The 20287-nt window shown below is 37.3% G+C and overlaps 2 protein-coding genes and 1 non-coding gene across 9 annotated transcripts in view; 1 reads left to right on the forward strand and 2 right to left on the reverse strand.

Moving 5' to 3' along the window:
- TSGA10 (testis specific 10) overlaps positions 1 to 19736 on the reverse strand; it is a 172378-nt gene extending 152642 nt beyond the window's left edge. For 3 of the 7 annotated variants that reach the window (XR_011651227.1, XM_045204797.3, XM_024571854.3), the window contains exons 1-3: positions 19248 to 19351; positions 11780 to 11908; positions 1874 to 2089 (exon numbers count right to left, since the gene is read on the reverse strand). Coding sequence is in view for 3 of the 7 variants with exons in the window: in XM_045204797.3 (XP_045060732.1) it covers positions 1874 to 2089; positions 11780 to 11908; positions 19248 to 19304 (402 nt within the window). In the remaining 4 variants the exon portion in view is untranslated. The other 4 variants (XM_045204802.3, XM_045204800.3, XM_045204799.2 and 1 more) reach the window with 4 other exon arrangements.
- LOC112315240 (small nucleolar RNA SNORA70) lies at positions 5636 to 5770 on the reverse strand. The gene has a single exon (XR_002975872.1). It is a non-coding gene; the product is annotated as a small nucleolar RNA SNORA70 (small nucleolar RNA).
- A 351-nt stretch (positions 19737 to 20087) lies between the features above and the next one.
- The window catches only part of LIPT1 (lipoyltransferase 1), a 28323-nt gene continuing 28123 nt past the window's right edge, over positions 20088 to 20287 (forward strand). Inside the window, exon 1 of the mRNA XM_045204805.2 lies at positions 20088 to 20121. The gene's annotated coding sequence lies outside the window, so the exon portion shown is untranslated. The remainder of the gene's footprint in view (positions 20122 to 20287) is intronic.

Consider the following 20287-nt stretch of genomic DNA (forward strand, 5'->3'; position numbering starts at 1 on the left):
AATTCCACTCTGTGTCTTATTTATAAACCACCAGGCAGCAATAAGAAACATAACTGTCATAATTTTAAAATGGTGTTGAAATTCTCAGTTTCTAAATTTCAGCCCTGGCTAATGTGACTCAGTGGATGGAGTGCTGGCCAGTGAGCCAAAGGGTCACTGGTTTGATTCCCAGTCAGGGCACATGCCTGGGCTTCAGGCCAGGTCCCCAGGAGGGAGTGCACTAGAGGCAACCACACATTGATGTTTCTCTCCATCTCTTTCTCTCTCCCTCCCCCTTCTCTAAAAACAAAAATAAAATACAAAATCTTTAAAAAGAGTATGTTTTTAAAAAATTCCATAGCAGAGTACTAAAACTTAAGAAATAAAATGTTATCAAAATGTCGAAGGGCTACAGTAAATAAAATAATGTGGTAGTGGCACAGAAAACAGCAAATGAATCAATGAAACCAGAGCCTAGAATTTTTAGCCACACACATATGTGAATTCAGTCGCTGCTAAAATGGCACTTCAAATAAGTAACTAAAGAAAGGACTAGGTGACCCTACCTCGTACTAGAACAAAAAGAAATTCCAGAGACATAAAACTTTAAAAAAATATTTAAAATTATTAAAAGAAAACTGCAGAGTGCTGGGAAAATGGAGACAACTGTATTTGAACATTAATAAAAAATGATTTTTAAAAATTTTAAAAAACCTGTAGAAACTATTCTTGTACTTCTTGAGACGTGAAGGCCTTCCTAAACAAGAATCAAAACAAGGCAAAATACAGAGGATTTTCAAGCCATTGAAACTGCTTTGTTTGATAGTATAATGGTGAATAAATGTCATTTTACATATGTTCAAACCCAAAGAATGGACATCAAGAGTGAACCTTAATGTAAACTATGGACCCTGGGTAATAATGATGTATCAACACAGGTCCATCAATTATAACAAATGTTCTCTGGTGGAGGATGTTGATGATGGGGGAGGCTATGTACATGTGCGGGCAGCGAGTATATGGGAATCTCTGTACCTTCTGCTTAGTTTTGCTACGAATTTAAAACTGCTCTAAAAAATAAAGTCTATTCAAAATTGTAATAGCATAATCAATTATTATCGAGAAGGATTAGGAAGAGAAATGTTCTGTATACAGAACATTCTTATTGCTTGAAGTTTTTACCATTACTATACCTTACTTAAAAGTTTTTCTTAGCACCCTGGCTGGCATGGTTCAGTGGATTGAGGACTGGCCTGCGAACCAGAAGTCTGCAGGTTTGATTCCTGGTCAGAGCACATGCCTGGGTTGCAGGCCAGGTCCCCAGTTGGGGGCGTGTGAGAGACAACTTATTGATGTTTCTCTCACCCACACATACACATTGATGTTTCTGTCCCTCTTTCTCCCTTCCTTTCCCTTCCTCTAAAAAATAAATAAAACCTTAAAAAATATTAATTAGACAAATTAATAAAAAAACACAATTAACCCAAATAGGCATAAGAATAAATATAAGACAATAGTCCTAACAGGTATCAAATAAAAAAATTTGTTTTTCTTTGCAAAAAAATTTTAAAAGAGTAAAATACCATATAATTTTATCCATAGAACAGGCAATTAAATATGTCAAATCTAAAAAAGTTTCAAATGATATAAATGTGGATGTCACTTTTTCCATGACATTTAATAATTACATGATTTTTAAAGTAGAACTAAAATCTTGATCAGTAGTCAGATGTTAATTAAAATTATTGTGGTCATTGCAAAATATATATAGGGAGAAAAAGATAGATAGATGTATATACCAAATCATTATGTTGTATGCCTGAAACTAATACCATGTTATACGTCAATTATACATAAGTTTTTAAAATAATTTTATCAGTGATAAATCTAATACCTTTGCTTCTTCGAGTTCCTTGTTGGCAGTATCCACCACAAAGTTTTTCTCTTTTTCTAGTTGCTCTGTTACTTGGTCAATTTTAATCAATTCTTTACAAAGATGCTCATTGTGGCTGGTTAAATCGTCTATCTGACTGCTTACCACTTCCTTACTATCCAAGAGTTTCCTAACATATTCTTCCAAGCAATGATTGGTCTGTTTGAGATCTTCAATCTGTTATAATTAGAAAGAAAATAATCAAATTAAAATATTTCCTTAGCTTCCATTTGAGGAGTACAACTAGGTGAGAAATCAGAAACGCAGGTTTGCCTCCCTGGCAAGGAGACTCAATTGCATATCTTTTTTACTTTATGAATTTTGTGCCATGTGAATATTTTCCCTATCTGAAAAATATACCAAATGAAAATTTAAAGGTTTATAGCTATATCTTTTAAGACAATTTAAAGTTTAATAAAAAAAGAAATGAACTACTATTGATTTTTAACCAAACTATTAGAAAATTGTCAAATATTTATATCTACAAAAAAGAAACCATAGTCTTAAAATTATTTAATTTTAATAATTAGTATCATCAATTAGGCATTCTTTATAATTAAATTTCCATTTATTGTTATCAAAACATGTTAACTCTTTAGGAAAGTCCTCTTGAACATATCAATAACTTACTTGACTAAGCTAAATACCAAATCAATCAAGTATTTGCTGACTAAGGTGGAGGACCACAGCTTTCCTTCCCAGCCCACTAGCAAACCATCAAAAGATGAAGAAAAGGGCCTTTCTATCATGAAGGTATCCAAATGACTTTAAAGGGAAATATATATATATTAGACCCACTGAATGATGATTCTATGCGAGGAACTATGTTAAATTCCAAAGATACAAAGCTAGGTTAGGTACCTGCACTCAGAGAATTTATTTCTTACTTGAGAAAATAAGTACAATATGTTAAATACCATAAAAGAAGTATCTATGAAATAAAGTAGTGGCACAAAGATCCTTTTCCATAGTATTTGTCTCTCATTGTGTATTTAAAATTTATTGAGCACCTACTATATTCAAGGTACTGTTTTAGTGCCTTCTGGAAGATGTACAAAGACAAAATAAAAAAGTCTTGACCTTTAAAGAGCATCTTAAATTGCTAAATCCCTCATCTAATTTTATATTTGGTTTTAACATTATTCTTGCCCTGACCTTGCCCTTTTCAAATAACTATATAGTTCTTTCCAATTCATCAAAATCAAAAAAGCTTTCTTTAAAAACATAAATTTTATCTATAATTTGTCACTATATAATAAAATCCTAAAGGTTATAAACTATATTTATACTACAATAACATTTATTACACTCAATACATACCCAGAAGCTACATAAAAGCCATTATTTTAATCCAACTCTCCCTTTGCCATTTTTAATGATCAAATCCAGGAAAGCAGAAAAAGTCTGAAGAATTTTTTTAAAGAGCCCTGGCTGGTGTGGCTCAGTGGATTGAGCGCCGGCTTGCAAACCAAAGGGTCACTGGTTTGATTCCCAGTCCGGACACATGCCTGGGTTGTGGGCCAGGTCCCCAGTAGAGGGCGCATGAGAGGCAACCACACATCGATGTTTCTCTCCCTCTCTTCCTCCCTCCCTCCCCTCTGTCTAAAAATAAATAGATAAAATCTTCTTTTAAAAAAAGAGTGGGGGAGGGGACGGGGGGTTGCAAATGCACTTAGTTCCTTAGCTGAGTCCTTTATCATGCTGGCCTGAATTTTTAGCAATATCTCGTACTCTCTTCTTCTTTGGCCTTCTCCCATATACAGATAAAAAGTTTTTGAAAACAAAAATGTGAGGTAACTCCTATAACTTGTGGTGCTTCAACACAATGATAATGAGAAAAGAATGCCATTTGTGATCCAGTCTAACTACCCACCATCCCCAAGACAGACCTAAGCTTCAGACATACTGCAGAAAATCTCACTAAATTCATTTTAAAACCTGTATTAAGTTATTGAAAATCTTATATACTATGCCACTGAACCCTTTTTTTTATAAGAATCATCAGAGAACACTTAGTTCTCTGGGACATTTCAGGAATGTAGTTCTTTTGGATAGCCAGTTTGTTCCTATACTATGGACTGTGAATTATTTAAGTAAAATTTCCTTTTTGCCTTTGCCTCTAGGAATTTTGAAGCCAGTCTGCAGCCCATTTCTAGCAACTACTACAGAGGTCTGTGGAATGACTTTGTTTGCTATTCTCATCCCATGCTTTCACCAAGTTTATTTTCCCCTATTCTTACTACCTAAGCTATTTTTATTACTAGTATTTTTTAAACTATAGGATGGGGGTAAACAAACACATAAACTTCAATCTATCTATTCTACATGTTACTTTGTCTTTGTTCACGACTTCTACAGTGCTACATTTCTGAGCAACTAGAATACACTATAAATGTTCGCTAATCTTCCACTGTACTAGGAGAGATTAAAGGCTCTTCCTCTCTGTGCTTCCATAAAACCTTAGTTTTATCTTAGTATTTTATAAGGTGTATTATAATCATTTTTCACTTCCCTGTCACCTCCACTAAATTATAAGCAACTTTAAAGGGATGTTTCTAATTTCTTATTCAGCATAACTCTCATTTTTGTATTATTATATATCTAGTACATAACAGATTATCATTAAATAGATAAATAAAGCAAATAAATTATAAATAAATGCATGAACACTCCCCTCACCTCTGACATCAAGTTCTACTTTCATACATTTCCAAGACACAAATACTTTAGAAGAGGCAGTTTATAGTAGTAGAAGGGATGTGGGCTTTGGACCAAGGCAGGCAGGTTTAAATCCTGCTGCAGTCCTTTACCGGTAATTTAACCTCAGGCAATTTACCATATTTTCTTGATCCTAAGAGGTGCATCTTGACTTCAGAAAAAATAAATGGAAGCCTCTTGAGTCTCATCTGTTAAATGGAGAGAATATCTACAATTTGCAGGGTTGTATATAAAGAGATATTAAAGTTCAAGTAAAATTTCTGGCAGATAATATGTACCCCAAAAGTAGCTTTTCTAAAAATTTTCTGAAAAACTTTTATTTTGAAATAACTTGAGTCACAGGAAGTTGCAAACAGAGAGGTGTCATGTGCCCTTAACTCAGTTTCTCCCAATAGTAGTTACATCTTAATTATAGTACAGTATCAAACCCAGAGATTTAATTTAGGTATGATGTGTATGTATTGTTCTATACCATTTTATCACGTGTATATTTTAACTATCACCTCAATAAAACACAGAACTATTCCATCACCACAAAGACTGCCCTCCTGTTACCCCTTTATAGTTACACCCTCCTCCTCCCAATCTTTAACTTTTTTAGGGGGCAGGAAATTGGATTTATTAGTGGGAGTAAGTAAAGAGGGGGGTGCTAAGGTTCTCAAGAGTAGAGAGAGGGCCCACTGTTTGTCCAGGGGCCATGATTATGGATATATTTGATCCCAGTCATTTGGGACGAGCTGCTTTTCAGCCACCATACCTTCAAATTCATCCACGTTAAACTTAGTAAAGCCCCACTTCTTGGAGATGTGGATCTTCTGGCAGCCAGGTAACTTGAATTTGGTCCTGTGTGGGGGCTCATTCACATGCTCTTTGTTCTGCAACGTGGTGTAGATGGATACAATGACTTGGCCAATATGGACCCTTTTGGAAGGCCCTGGGGCTTTCCAAAAGCACCCGTATAGATTGGGAACAGCATGAGATCAGACATGAATGTTCACTGGAAAGGTCTGTCTCCGAAGTCCTTTAGGGCAACCCATACAAGCAACAGGCTGCATACCCTACTGAGGATGCTGCTGCTGTTTGCAGCCATTGTACACTGGGCTCCCATTGGGGAAAAGAGCATGGTCAGCCTAACTATAGACTATCCTTAACTCTTACCAACCACTAATCTAATTGTGTAATTTGAGAACATTATATAAATTAAAGCATGTATCACAGATCATAGTATGTGATCTTTGGCTATTGGCTTTTTTCCTCAGCCCAATGTTCTTTAGATCTAACCAAGTTAACGACTTGGATCAATAGTTCATTCCTTCTTATTGCTGAGTAATATTCATTCCATGGTATGGATTATCAGTTTGTTTAATCATTTACCAACTATGGGAAACTTTAGTTGGTTCTAGTTTTTGGCTATAACAAATAAAGCTGCTATGAACAACTGTATAGAGGTTCTTGAGTAGACATAAGTTCTTGTATGGTAAATTTACCTTTTACCTTTTTGTACATTTACCTTTGTAAGAACTAAAATATTTTTCCAGAGTGGCTGTACCATTTCTCAGTCCCACCAGGAATGTATGAATGATTCAGTTTCTCCTCATCTTTGCCAGCATTTGGTATTGTTACTATTTTTAATTTAGCTATTTTTATAGGTGTGCATCTCATGATCTTTGCATTTCCCTGATGTTTACAATGACTACACATCTTTTTATGTGTTTGTCAACCATATATCCTTCTGTGAAATACCTTTTCATGTCTTTTGCTCGTATTCTAATTATATTATTTGCTTTTTACTATTCAGTTTTGATGAGTTTTTCATGTGTTCTAGGTGTGATTCCTTTGGCAGAATATGGTTTGTAGTTTGTTTCTTCATTCTATTAACAGGGTCTTTCATAGAGCAAAAAACTTAAATATTACAAAGTCAAAATTAATCATTTTTTGACTCATGCTTTTGGTGTCATTTCTAAGAATTCTTCAGCAAGCCCAAGGTCCTGAATATTTTTTCCTGTTACCTTCTGCTTAGTTTTATAGTTTATACTTAACTCTTATGATTCATTTGGAGTTAATTTTTGCTTAAGGCATGAGGTTTAGAATTAGGCTTATTTTCTTCCCCTAAGAAATATCCAATTGCTCCAGCAGCATTTGTTGAAAAGACTGTCTGTCCTCATCAAACTGCATTTGCACCTGTCAAAAATAATTTGGCTGTGCTTGTGTAGGCTATTTCTGGATTCTCTATTCTGTATTATTGATGTATGTGTCTGTATCTCTTGCAATACCATAATCATTTTTTGGAATCAAGAAGAATGACTCCACTTCATTCTTTTTCAAATTGCTTTTTCTGGGATTTTGATAGGCATCACATTAAATCTGTATATTGATTTGGACAGAATTGGCATCTTTACTATATTGAGGCTTCCAATCCATGATCATGTCTTTCCACTTGTTTAAATCTTTGATTTCATTAGAATTTTGTATTTTCAGAATATGAACTCATACTTATTTCTTTAGATTTATATCTAACAATTCCACTTTCTATTTGAGTAACTGTTGATTACTAATATACAGAAATATAACTACCATGTTTGTCTTGTTGTTTGACCTTGCTGAAGTCATTTATTAGTTCTGGGTTTTGTACTGTAGATTTTATGAGAGTTCCTAAAGAGAAGAACATGTTATCTACAAACAGGGACAGTTACTTCATTTTGGATCTGTGTACCTTACGACCTTTCAACCTGGCTATATCATTATACTCAAAGGGAATTTCCTGTATACAGCATAAAGCCAGGTAATGTTTTTTCAATCCACTCTGCCAGTTCCCATCTTTTAATTGGGTATATTTAAACTATATGTATCTAAAGTAATTACTTTTATGATTCAGGACTGACTTTTTTGTTCACAAAACACATTTGTGTTTTGTATTTGCTGCCTTCCTATGGATTAATTGAACATTTTCTAGAATTCCATTTTGACATTATCTATAGTGTTGTTGAGTGTATCTCTTTGTATGGCTTTTTAGATGATACATTATATATTCATAACTTATTACAGCCTACATTTTACCAGTTCAAATGAAGTGTAGAAACCTTACCTCCCTTTACTCTCCTCAATTAATAAAATGCCCACATGCATGGAGAACTACATTTGACAAACATAATTTAGATAACTAGAAAAAATCTATTGCATTTACCCATATTTTTGCTCTAAATGTTGTTCTTCCTTCCTAGTCTTCCAAGACTCCTTCTCTGAACACTTTCTTCCTAGAGAGATTCCTTTTGCTATTCTTTTAGGGTAGCTTTTCTGGCAACAAATTCTATTAGCTTTCTTCATCTGAGAATGTCTTGATTTTCCCCTCCTTTTTAGAGGATACTTTCATGGATACAGAATACTGGGGTGACATTTTTCTTCCAACACTTGAAACATGTTGTGCCACTTCCTTCTGACCCCATGTTTTCAGATCTGATGTCATTTGAATTGGTGTTCCCGTCTACATAATGAATTATTTCTCTGGTTTCTTCAGGAATTTTATTTTTTTTTTTTGTCTTTAATACTCACAAGTTTAAAGTGTCTTGGCCATGGATATCCTTGGGAGACTCCAGGTAGGCATTCACTTACCTTCTTTAATGTCTTACATCTTTTGCCAAATTTGGGGAATATTTAGCCATTATTCCTTCAAATACCTTTTCAGCTTCACCCTTTCCCACCTATCTTGTTGGGACCACAATGATCCAAATGTTTTATCTTTTGTTATGGTTCCACTTGTTCTGAGCCTCTTTCATTTTTTCAATCTATTTTCTCTCTGTTGTTCAGGTAATTTCTATTTTTCTATTCTCAGGTTCATTGATTCATTCCTCTCTTCTATGTATTTTGTTGCTTGAGAACACTGAGTTTTTAATTTCAGTTACTGTGCTTTTTGTTGTAATGAAACACACATACCACAAAATTTGCAATTATGACCATTTTTATGTATACAATTCAGAGGCATTAGGGATATTCACAACATTGTGCAACCATTCCATACCCACTCCAGAACATTTTCATCATCCTGAAATCGAAAACTCTGTACCCACTAAACAAAACCAATGAGTTTTCTTTTTCTATGTACCTTGTGTAAGTGCAATCATAAAACATTTGTCCTTCTGTGCTTGTCTCATTTCCCTTAGCATGTTCTGAAGGCTCATCCATGTTGCAGCACTGTATCAGAATTTTATTCTTTTTCAAAGCTGAATAATATTCCTTTGTATGTACATACCACCTTTTATTTATCCATTCATCTGTTGATGAACATCTGGATTGTTTCCACGTTTTTGCTATTGTGTAATGCTGCTATGAATGCTGATATGCAAATATTTTTTCTTTTGACAACAGCTCTCTAATGGATATGAAGTGGTTTTAACTTGCATTTCTTTAGTGGTTAGTGATTTCAGCATCTGTGCACATGTTTATTGGCATGTGTATATCTTCTTTGGAGAAATGTCTATTCAAGTCCTTTGCCAAGTTTTGAGTTGGTTTTTTATTGTTGTTGTTGAGTTGTAGTAGTTCTCTATATATTCTGGATATTAATCCCTTATCAGATATATGATTTGGAAACATTTTCTCCTATGCATTTTTTTTAATCCTCACCTGAGGAAATGAATGCTCCACTGATTTTAGAGAAAGAGGGAGGGAATTGAGAAATAGAAAGAGAGACAGACAGACAGACAGATAGACACAGATATAAGGGAGAAACATCAATCAGTTGCCTCCTGCACACACCCCGATCAGGGATCGAACATGCAACCTAGGCATGTGCCCCAACAGGAGATCAAACCCACAAACTTTTGTTGTATAGGAAATGCTCCAACCAACTGAGCCACCTGGCCAGGGCTCCTATGCATTTTTAATAGTCTACTTTTTTAGAGCAGTTTTAGATTTGTAGGAAAGTTGATCAGGGATTACAAAGATTTCCCATGTACTTTTTCTCCCCACCCCCAAACACACACACACACACACACAGTTTCCCCTCTTATTTACATCTTGTAATAGTGCAGTTACAATAGATACACCAACATTGATAAAACATTATTAACTAAAGTCCATAGTTTACTTTGGGGTTCATTTTTTGGATTGTAAATTCTATGGATTCCGACAAATGTATAATGACATGTATCCATCATTATTTTATCTTACAGAATAGCTTCACTGCCCTAAAAATCACATGTGCTCCACTCCACATCACCCCCTCCATCCACATCACTGGCAACCAGTGATTTTCCTAAGGTCTCTATGTTTTGTCTTTTCCAGATGATCATATAGTTGGAATCATAGAGTATGCAACCTCTTCAGATTGGCTTTTTTTTCACTTAGCAATATGCTTTCAAGGTTCCTTCATATTCCTTCATATCTTTTGGGGGCTTGATTAACTCAGTCCTTTTTATAATTCCATTGTACGGATGCTCCACAGTTTATCCATTTATTTACTGAAAAACAACTTGGTTGCTTCTAAAATTTCTACTTGGTTCTTCTTTGTATCTTTTATTTCTTTGCTGAGATTTTCTACGTTCTTTTGTGTGTCTCAGGCAGGCCCAAAATTGCTTGCTGAAGTATTTATAAGATGGCTGATACCTTAATTGTCTTTTCTCATTGAAATTGAGATCTTCCTAATTCTTGGGATGAGGAGTGATATTATTTTTAATCATAACCTGGTATTCTAAGACTCTGGCTCTGGTGCTTTAGTAAGTTTCCTATGACATTGCTCCAACTAGAAAAGAGGGACACTCCCTTGTTCCTACTAAGTGGGATGAAGTCCAATTTCTACCCAAGGTTTCCATGGACACCTGAAAAAGGTAAGGCTCCTTGTTACTGCTAGGCAGGATGGAAGTTCAGGCTCCTCACTAAGCCTCTGCTGACACCACAATAGCTAGGAAGAACAGAGGTGCCTCATTACTACTCCCACATGTCCTCCACTGCCACTGTGGGTGGGTGGACCTGTTAATGCTGGGTCATGGCAAAAGCCCTAACTCTGCATTATGTCTCCTCTGACACTACTCCAGCGAGGAGGAAAGGGGGTACCTCTTACTAGCAGGTGGGGCTAAATGTACAAGCTTCCCATGTGGTTCCTACTGACACTATGGAATTGGGAACTTCCCTTACTACCTTGTGGGCACAGAAGTCTTGGTTTCCAACTCAACCTTCCTCTTTGACACCAACTTGTCAGGATGGGGAACTTAAGAGTGACAGGCAGGGAAGGTGATATGAGGTACAGCTGGGGCTCCTTGTTACAGCCTGGTAAGGGAAGAAGTTTAGGCTCTTTACTTAGCCTTTGCTGGCAGGAACGGGCTATAGTTTTTTCCACTGTGTTGCTTAGAGCAGGCAGTTATCGTCCAAAAGTAGTCTGCCTTCCTAGGCTCTTTCCTACTCCTTTGGTTAGAGAGAGATGGCCTTTCTGAGATCTTTTTTCGTCTGTACCCATTGTTGTTTCTGAGTGCCAGTTTTTCCCACACTGTCTGCAATATATGAAACAAAAAGAAAATCCAGGAACTCACTAACATGTCATTCATTGTGTGTTGAGGTCCCTAGCAAGGCTTCCTTCTTCTTCCCCCCTTGCAGTGTTCTATGTTTGCTTTGTACATAATGTTCAAAGATTTTAACTGTACTTAGTAGGAGGAATAGGGAAAAGTAAGTCTATTCCCTCTTACTAGAAAGGCAGTTTCTTTTAATGGCCTTATTAATCAGCTACACCACATATCAGGCACAAGGAGAAGAGAAACAGTACTGAACTTGACGTTCACAGAATTGGGTTCAAATCCTAGCTAACTTGGGATTTCAGAGAAATCCTAGCTTTGTCACTTGCTAGCCCAGTATCATAATTCTTTAGCCTCTTGGAACTTCAGCTTCCATGTCTATAAAATAGAAGTAACACCACTATTTCACAAGATTGGGATGAAGTAAGATGATGTACTTGAAAGCATCTAACACAAGATCTGGCATATAGTTTGTACTCAATGACTCTGACTCTATGTGTATCAAAATGGTTAAGATGAAAATGAAATGATTTTAGACCCATAAATAAAACCCATAAAATCAGCACTGAATTAATATTTATTCTCCATCTTCTTATTTTTAAATAGGCCCCAGCCCAAATTAATTCAGGGAAATACATAAATTAAATGTAACCTGTAATTTCAGTGTAGAGATGAATTTATCTTGATTTCTCACTTCTTGTTCTAGCTGAAGAGTATTCTGGTATTTTTCAGCTTCAGAAAATGGAGCCCCTAGACCAAATTCATGTTCTTTGGTGGTAACCTAATGGAAAGAATGGGAATAATACCAAGACATTCAGTTTAAAACAGCTTTGTGATTTCTCACAACAATCAATAAATTTGAAAATTATGCCCTGGCCAGGGAGCTCAATCCCTACATGCCAAGGTTGTGGGTTTTGGTCCCCAGTCAGGGCACATACAAGAGGCAACCAATGAATGAATAAATAACTGAAACAACAAAATGATATTTCTTTCTCTCTCTAAAAAAAAAAGAAAATTAACAACATTTTTAGATACATTTTCAATTGTTTTTAACCTTGTCACATTAGCAAAGAGGATTTCAGCAAGATTTACTTTCTTAAAATTTTACTTTTTTTGTGTTTTCCAAATATAAAACTATAATACTGAACATGCTGCTTTTCAAAAAAAGACATACCCCATCCTATCCCCTTGGTAATTACTGTTCTAAGGAAATACTGGATCAACAGCAAATTAAGTAGTCTACCTCTAGGCCTGTATTTTCCAATACAGTACCCACTAGGTACCTTTTTATTGTTGCTTTTATATATTAACAAAAAGGTCTGCTACCCATATCACAAAGGGCTGACCTCCCTAATGCATAATTCCTATAAATAAAAAAGGAAAAAAAACACCCTAGTAGAAAAATTGGCAATGAAGATGGTTATTTTACATACACAGCTTTTAAATAGACTTAAAGACATTCAATCTCACCATTTAGAGGAATACAAATTAAAACAACACTGGATACCATATTTAAACTGTCACATTAGCAAAGATAAAATAGTTGGATATATAACTTCGCATTCTTATATATCACTGGTAGCAGTGTAAATTGACACAGTATTTATGGAGAACAGTTATATAAAATCTAGCGACATTACAAATACACAGAGCTTCTATACAAGTAATTCCATTTCTAGGAATTTTCCCAAGTATTATTTGTACATGTGCAAAATAACAAGATATTTCACTTAAACATACTGTACGTATTACTCCACATTGTGTTTTTATACTTGACAATGTATCTTAGAAATTGTGCAATTTAGGGAACTAAGTGTTCTTTCCCTGAATCAGAGCTGCCTTTACGCTAGGGAAGATAATATGCTAAAGTATCCTCGATCTCTCCTGGCAACGCAACTGTTACTCTCCAAAATCTAAATTATAGGATCAGGGTTCCCCAGTCACTGACCTCGTGTCCCACCCTGTCTAATCCAGCACTTTGCAGTGTGACAGATTATCATCCTTTTTATCTTGCCCTTAACAAGACACAAGTCTGCTTTTCTGTTCTTCATTCCAGCAGTTACTGTTTCACTTGGAACTTAAGCATTAGAGCCCACAGAGTATTTCCAATAATGAATCATGGCCTTTATGGGGTAGGATGAAGTCCTAACTACCATTTCTTACACAGCTTCTGTTGAAAAATATGTTCCTACTTATACACATTTGACTTAGAATAACGAATTCAAATGACTCCTCACTGTAGAAGTAATTTTCAATTTTTTGTGAACATACAAGCCACCTGGGAACCTTGTTAAAATGCAAATTTTTATTCTAAAAAGTTGCTTGGTGATCCTTATTTTGCTGGTACAGAGAGTAAACCCCTAAAAAACCCCATAAAAGCAGCAATGAATTAGTATTTACTCTTCATCTTCTTATTTTAAAATAGGTCCCAGCCCAAATTAATTCAGGGGAATTAAGTAAAGTCTAAATAAACCTGCCTAGCATTCATAATTTGGTCCCTTCCCACATCTCCAAATATATCTCCTACTTAACACCTCCAAGAATCCCTCTATTAAAGACAAACTGTCCCAAACTACTCCACATATTCTTTATACATTCAAAAACATGTTATCTTTTATTCATAAGCCTTGCCCTCACCCTCTTCTCCATTTAACTAAAGACACTTCTAAGGTTCGGGTTAAATTTCATTCTCTAGGAAGTTTTCTCTGTCTTCTCCATTGAATAGTGATCACTTCTTCATTGAGACTTCTATATATATTGGTTACAGTATATCTTCCTCATAAAGTATTAAAATATTAAGAACATGCAAAATCCTAGAGCTCTCTATATTCCCCCCAATCTGCACAGAGTTGTTTCTATAATAGAAGATGTCATAAAAACGTCTAGAGGTTGATAAAGAAGCAGTGTACTAAAGCAGATAAAACTGAATTTTCCTTCTTCTCTTTGGTAAACTCAACAGTCAAGTGGGGATTCTATTAAATTATCTATCAGACTAATCTAGAAATTAAAAGTAGGAAGAGGCCGAGAGATTACTAATTTTGAGTAATCATATTAACGTTGCTACTTTCCCTGCACTAGCTTCGGAGGCAATAAAAAGGGAGAGAATCAATATATCTGAAACACCCATGCCTAGCCTGCCACCTGAATATCTTCCACATTCCCGTGATCTCTAAATGGAACTATGATGGAACTCGTGTTCCTGTACAAATCTCAGAGAATACAAGTAAAAGTACTGTGCAAGCAGTAAACTGTTATCATGAACACCCAAGCTAGAATCACACAATCATTCTCCAGTGGGAAGTAACATAGCAAGCATAGTGGTTAAGAGCATGTTCATTAGCATCAGACAGCTCATGTTCATTGTGCTAGTTCTGCGGCTTCTTAGCCGCATGACTATAGGCAAGTTATGTCTCTGGCCATGGCTTCATCTATAAAATAGCAATAACAACAGTACTTGCCTCAAAGAGCTATTGTGAGGGTTAAATGAGTTAATATACATAAAGCACTTAGAAAAGTGCCTGGCAAAAATAAGTGTACATATATTTTTATTAACAATTACTATTACTCATTCCTCTCACTGACTCAACTTACTAATTGGCCATCAAATCCTACTGATCTTTTCACTAAAAACTCTCTCAAATACACTTCTTCCATCCCTATCACTGTTTCACTTCATACTAGACAGGAAGAGTCAGACTGTTAGTCACATTTATTCAATTATCAAACACATTTATAAACAGCTAGAATAACAATGAACCAATATTAGATTCTGGTGACAGAAAGATGGAAAACAAATAAAAAGCTGTAATTTCAACCCTCAATAAATCTAGGGAAGTCCAGAACAAATAAGTCAGAAATTAGAGTACAGCATAGTTAGTGCCACATCAGAGGAACACACATAGATGCTAAGGGAATACAGAGAAAAGGACTACAAAAAATTATTTCTGAGTTCTACTTCCCTCCAAAAGACTTAGAATATAAAAACTATGAACATACGCCTATTGGAACACTGATAAACACATTATATTGTGTTTATTGGATGTCCACAGCCATTACAACTTTAACATGTCTAAAACAGACCTCTAATTCTCCTACCTGCAGTTCTGCTCTCTATGTCTATGTTCCTTCCCATGTCAAATTGCACTATCATTTGGTCAGTGCCCAAGGTCAAAAAACTAAGGAGTCATCTTTGTTTCGTCTTCCCCTGACCTTTATCAAATCTATCAATAAGCCCTGTTGGTCCCAACTCCAAATCCACCCACTTCTCTGCATTTTTATTACCATCTCCATGTTTCAAGTCACAGTGATCTCCCACATGGATAACCACAACGGTTTCCTAACTGATCTTTCTGCTTCTACTATTGCTCCATAGAACTATTTTCCAAACTGAAATGAAAACAATCGCTTTAAAACAATGATATCCTGCTTAAAAACACTCCGATGGCTTCCCACTGCAATTAGTATAATTTCCAAATGTTTTAAGGTCCTGTGTGACTTGGCCCCTGCCTTCACTTCCCGAAACAGACCTAGTACTTACTCTCTGTTCACTGACGAGCTTTATCGGTTTTCTTTCTGATCCTTCACTGCGCCAATATTATTCTATTTTGAAGCTTCTGCCCTGGCTTTGCCTCTGCCAGGAACACTCTCCCCGAGCCCTTTTTCATTGCTGGCTCCATCCTACCCTCAGCCCAGCTCTTTCACTGAAATGTCAGAGGATCTTCCCTGACCTCTTACTTAAAAGTAGCCTCTCTCCTACTCACTCTCTTATTAGGTTACTTACACTTATGCTATTTGAAATTATATCATTTATTTCTTCACTTGTCTATTCCCCTTCTAGAATGTAAGCTCCAAGAGATCTAGACTCTTATCTAATCACCGTTACATCTTTCTAATGCCTAGAAATGTGCTCAGCACATAATTGATACTCCATCCCTGGCTGGTGTGGCTCAGTGGATTCAGTGCTGGCCTGCAAACCAAAAGGCTGCCGGTTTGATTTCCAGTCAGGGCACGTTCCTGGGTTGTGGGCTAGGTCCCCAGTTGGTGATTGACATGTTTCTTGTACATCAAGGTTTCTCTCCTTCTCTGCCCTACCTCCCCCTCTCTGTAAAAATAAATAAATAAAATCTTTTAAAAAAATGGTACTCAATAAAACATTTTTTAAATAATCAATTTTAATGATTGGAATAAAGTAGTTTTAATGGTAGGGATGGGGTGAAAGTAAGTTTGATGAGGACTAATAAATAAATTAGTAGTAATAAAAAGGAAATAGAAAATGTAGACTTCTTTTAGGACGTGTCATTGTAAGAAGAGAGGTGGAGCGAAAAGTTAGAAGCTGGTAGAGTGAAAGATAGAAGACCGAGGTTGTTGAGGCGTCATCACTAAAGAAGAAAAACTTGTTTCTTAATTCTCTTTACATCAAGGAAGGCTTCCAGAATTAAACAAAAGCCTCAGATCCTCTTCTAACTGCAAACACATACAAAACGTTACAATTTCAGGGGGTTCAAGAACTCCCTAAATTCTCGTACTCCAGGTTAAGACGCCCTATAGAGTAAGCACAATGAAGATTGTAAGACATGGGTTAATGTTAACTAATGGAGAAAGGCCACTGGGTTAACAAAAAGGAAACCCAGGTAAAAAGTGTGCACTGTTCTCTGAGACAAGAAAGAGAAAAGCAAGTGCAGGTGAAGAGTTAGATAAGGGGTAGAAGTCTGTCTCCACAGACAAGAAAGAAAAAAGCGAGGTCGGGGAAGATTAAGATGAGAGGTAGAAATCTGAAGATCTCTCTGCCTGGTAGCATTTTAATTTTTCAGCGAAGATGGAAGTTAAATCATGTGCTAAAAAGTATCATTAGTGTTGAGCAAAATATCAGGTATATAACATGTGCTCGACAAATGTCTACTGAACATTTTGATAGAATAAGTGAAACTACTGGAGTATTTTATATAGGATTCTGAATTCTAGTCCCACAATAGGTCAACTTGTTTTCTTTTTATAAAATTGTCCCCAAATATTTGACTGATAAAAACTTTGAAGTAGGAAGGAATACCCTCACTTACAGAAAGATATAGAGAACCATACAAAACTTTGAATAATTTTGACATAGGTTTTTTTTTGTTTATAATAAATATAAGTGAACAAATGTTTTGGGAATTGAGTTCAAACAAAACAGTAAAGCCACAATGTTTATAACCTTTTTTATGAAAAAGAAGTAATCTCTCCTAGTCATTCCATTTAAACCCCAAGTCCTCATTTCTCTTCAAATCTGATTATACTGTAAAGAAATAACTTGTCTTTTAGAAGAGCATAAATAAACGGCCTTAGGAGAGATACCACTTATCAAGACCTCTTGGAAAGATAAAGGTTTAAACAGCTGTTTCCAAAAGGCTTTTCTGACTTAAAATAATTGAATGATATATAAATAATGTTAGTAACATAACTAAGACATGGAATTGCCTTACTAACTAGTTCATTTCAAAAGATCATCATGGGAAAAAAAGATTAACACAGGGTACATGTATATGAAAGGACATGTATATGAGGTTCATGTATATGAAACATGAGTGTTGTTCACATTTACCAAACACTGTAAAATCCTTAATGTCCACCAAGAGAAGAGTAGATAAATTGTGGTATATACTCTTACAATAGAACACTAAACAACAAACTATAAGCAACAAGGATAAATCTTTAAATCAATGGCAAGTAAAGCAGCAAAATGCAAAGAAATACTTGGTAGAAGTATTTCTTTTCTTCTACCAAGAAGTCCATTTACATAAAGTCCAAAAACAAGCCAAACTAGAATGTGCATGTTCGTTCACATATAAAGATGAAGGAACTATTAAAAAAATAAAAAGCAAGGAAGTAGCTATGGTAGTACCTACAACCGGGTATGTGTTGGGAAAAGGGGATAAATAATAACACCAGCCCTAACTGCCTCTGTATCTGGAGTACTTTAAAAGCAAATTATCCTAAAACAACCTGTACTAAGCAACTAAAAAGGAAGACAGAGAGACCAGAAAATCTCTACACTGATTATACGCTGGGCTAACGCAGTGATTTTTTTCAGAAGATAAACAAAATAGCATATATTTGGGAAGCTGCCACTAATGCCAAAGTTTATTATTTGAAATAAATACTTCATTAATGTACCTTCCTAATTATTTGCCACTAATTTAGATTGATTTAGTTCATTGATTGATTAAAATACAAACAAAAATCAGTTTTATCCTGGAGGCAGATTTAAATGATGTGACACTTTCCTTTTATATTTATAACTAACCTATTTCCTTCTACTTTTTAAAAATCAATTGTTATTCTATTTATGTCCTTATAAGTAAAACAACAAAAATGAAGTGTAGTTGAAACCCCAAGTCCTCACTTCTCTTCAATTCCGATTATACGGTAGAGGAAATTTAAAACACCGAAAATCCTGAGATATAAGGGCATGTAGTGGAAGAGGAAACACTCCGGGACACTATAATCTTTGCAAAGTTTTCCTGAAGCCGCGATTCTTGAATTTATTTAGGAGAAAAACAATGTATTCCTATGTGTATTTAGGTCCATGATCGCCTCAGTTATTCACTTGTCTCAACTATTTTTCCAAATAAAAGTCAGCTTACCCTGACTTTGCTACTGAAATAATTATATGAGATGTTCATGCAAATGCCTATGTAATCTCGGCCTCCCAAAGTCTGTAAAGAGGCTTAGAAGTGAGAGGTTGGGAGTCAGGATGAGCCAGGTTTAACTCCCAAATCTCTGACTTCCAAATTTCTTGGCTCCACTCCAGGGCGTGTCTACACTCTCAGAAACCTGGCGGAGAGCCCCTCAACAACCAAGCGCAGAGCTGCCGCAGGAAGCGAAGCGGTCACCATAGGAACTGGGCTCAAACCTAAGCTCCTAAGAAACGGCACAGAAGCAAAGTCTGCTACTGGAAGGCTTCAGGGACCGCAATTCTGTCTGCTACTGCCGCTCACAGAAGCTCAAGCAGTGAATACCTACCTCGGTGTCACCCAAAGCCTCCAAAGCCCGGCCACACACTCCCTCTTGCAGCTGCCCTCTCAGAGGCCTCCCCGCCCAGAAGCTGCTTTATCCCATCCTGGCGCATCATCGCTGCTTTCTACCTGGAGCTCCGAGTCCCTCCCCGAACTTCTGAGCCCGCACACCTCCTGGGAGTTCATCCCGGCGACTGCCAGGTCTCGGTCTCCGCCAGGGATCCAGGCCCCACCCCATCTCCACCCTCAGCCCCTTACCCCTCCCTTCCCACCTCCAAAACGACCAGGCCCCGCCCCGGTGGAGGTGGATGTGGAGGAAGGCGGGACCCGGCGGGAAGGAAGCTGGGGCGGTTAGCGCCGACTGGCGCCTCCGTCGGCCCCGCCCTCACGCTCTGTACCTGAGGGGGGCTTGTCCTCCACCACCCCGGCGCTTACGCTTCGCTTCCGTCCTGCGCGCCCACAGTCCCTGTGCGCACGCGTACCTGGCTGGACCCTCCCTCTCGCGGGGACCACCAGCCCTGCGCGTGCACACAAGTACGTAGCGACGCGTACGTCCACCCGCCAGCCTAAAGCAGATGCCTAAAAAAAGGCCTCTTTCTGGTCCCTTCGCGCCGCGCAGGCGCACGCCGGCGCAGCGCTTAGACGTCCAGTCCGAGCGTCCTGTCTCCTAGTAACCAGCCGCTACTCATTTTCCGAGACCTACCTAAATCTTTCTCCCTGACACAAGCGGCTGCCAAGGAAATGAACGCGCATGCGCAGGCGTGTGTGCCCTTCTGCTGCCTTCCTGAAGCTTTTGAGCACCTGCTGCTTTGCTGCTACGGCTTTGTACCAGTTTTCTCAAACATTAGGCACCGTTCTGGACCCACGTTCAGTGAACTCTTTATTCCCCAGAGCTGCTCTTGGGCGCTGGGGGATTGGTGCGCTCTCCTGCCGCAGCCGGGTTTCGGGGAGCCTCCGAGCTTGGGTCCTGCCGCAGCACCCAGGGAGAGAGCCAGCATGTTAGGTGAGCGCCGGCGGCCTCGGTCAGCCCTGCACTGCCCAGTCAGGGTTGAATCTGGAAGTGGCAGAATTAACAATGAAAGCGCAGATTCCTGACTGGTATTTCTTCTCCACATGCCATCCCCTTTCCAGAAAAACTGGTGATGGTTAACAAAAAAGGAAGGGGTATA

The sequence above is a fragment of the Desmodus rotundus genome, chromosome 5 (assembly GCF_022682495.2).
Source record: "Desmodus rotundus isolate HL8 chromosome 5, HLdesRot8A.1, whole genome shotgun sequence".
NCBI lineage: Eukaryota > Metazoa > Chordata > Mammalia > Chiroptera > Phyllostomidae > Desmodus > Desmodus rotundus.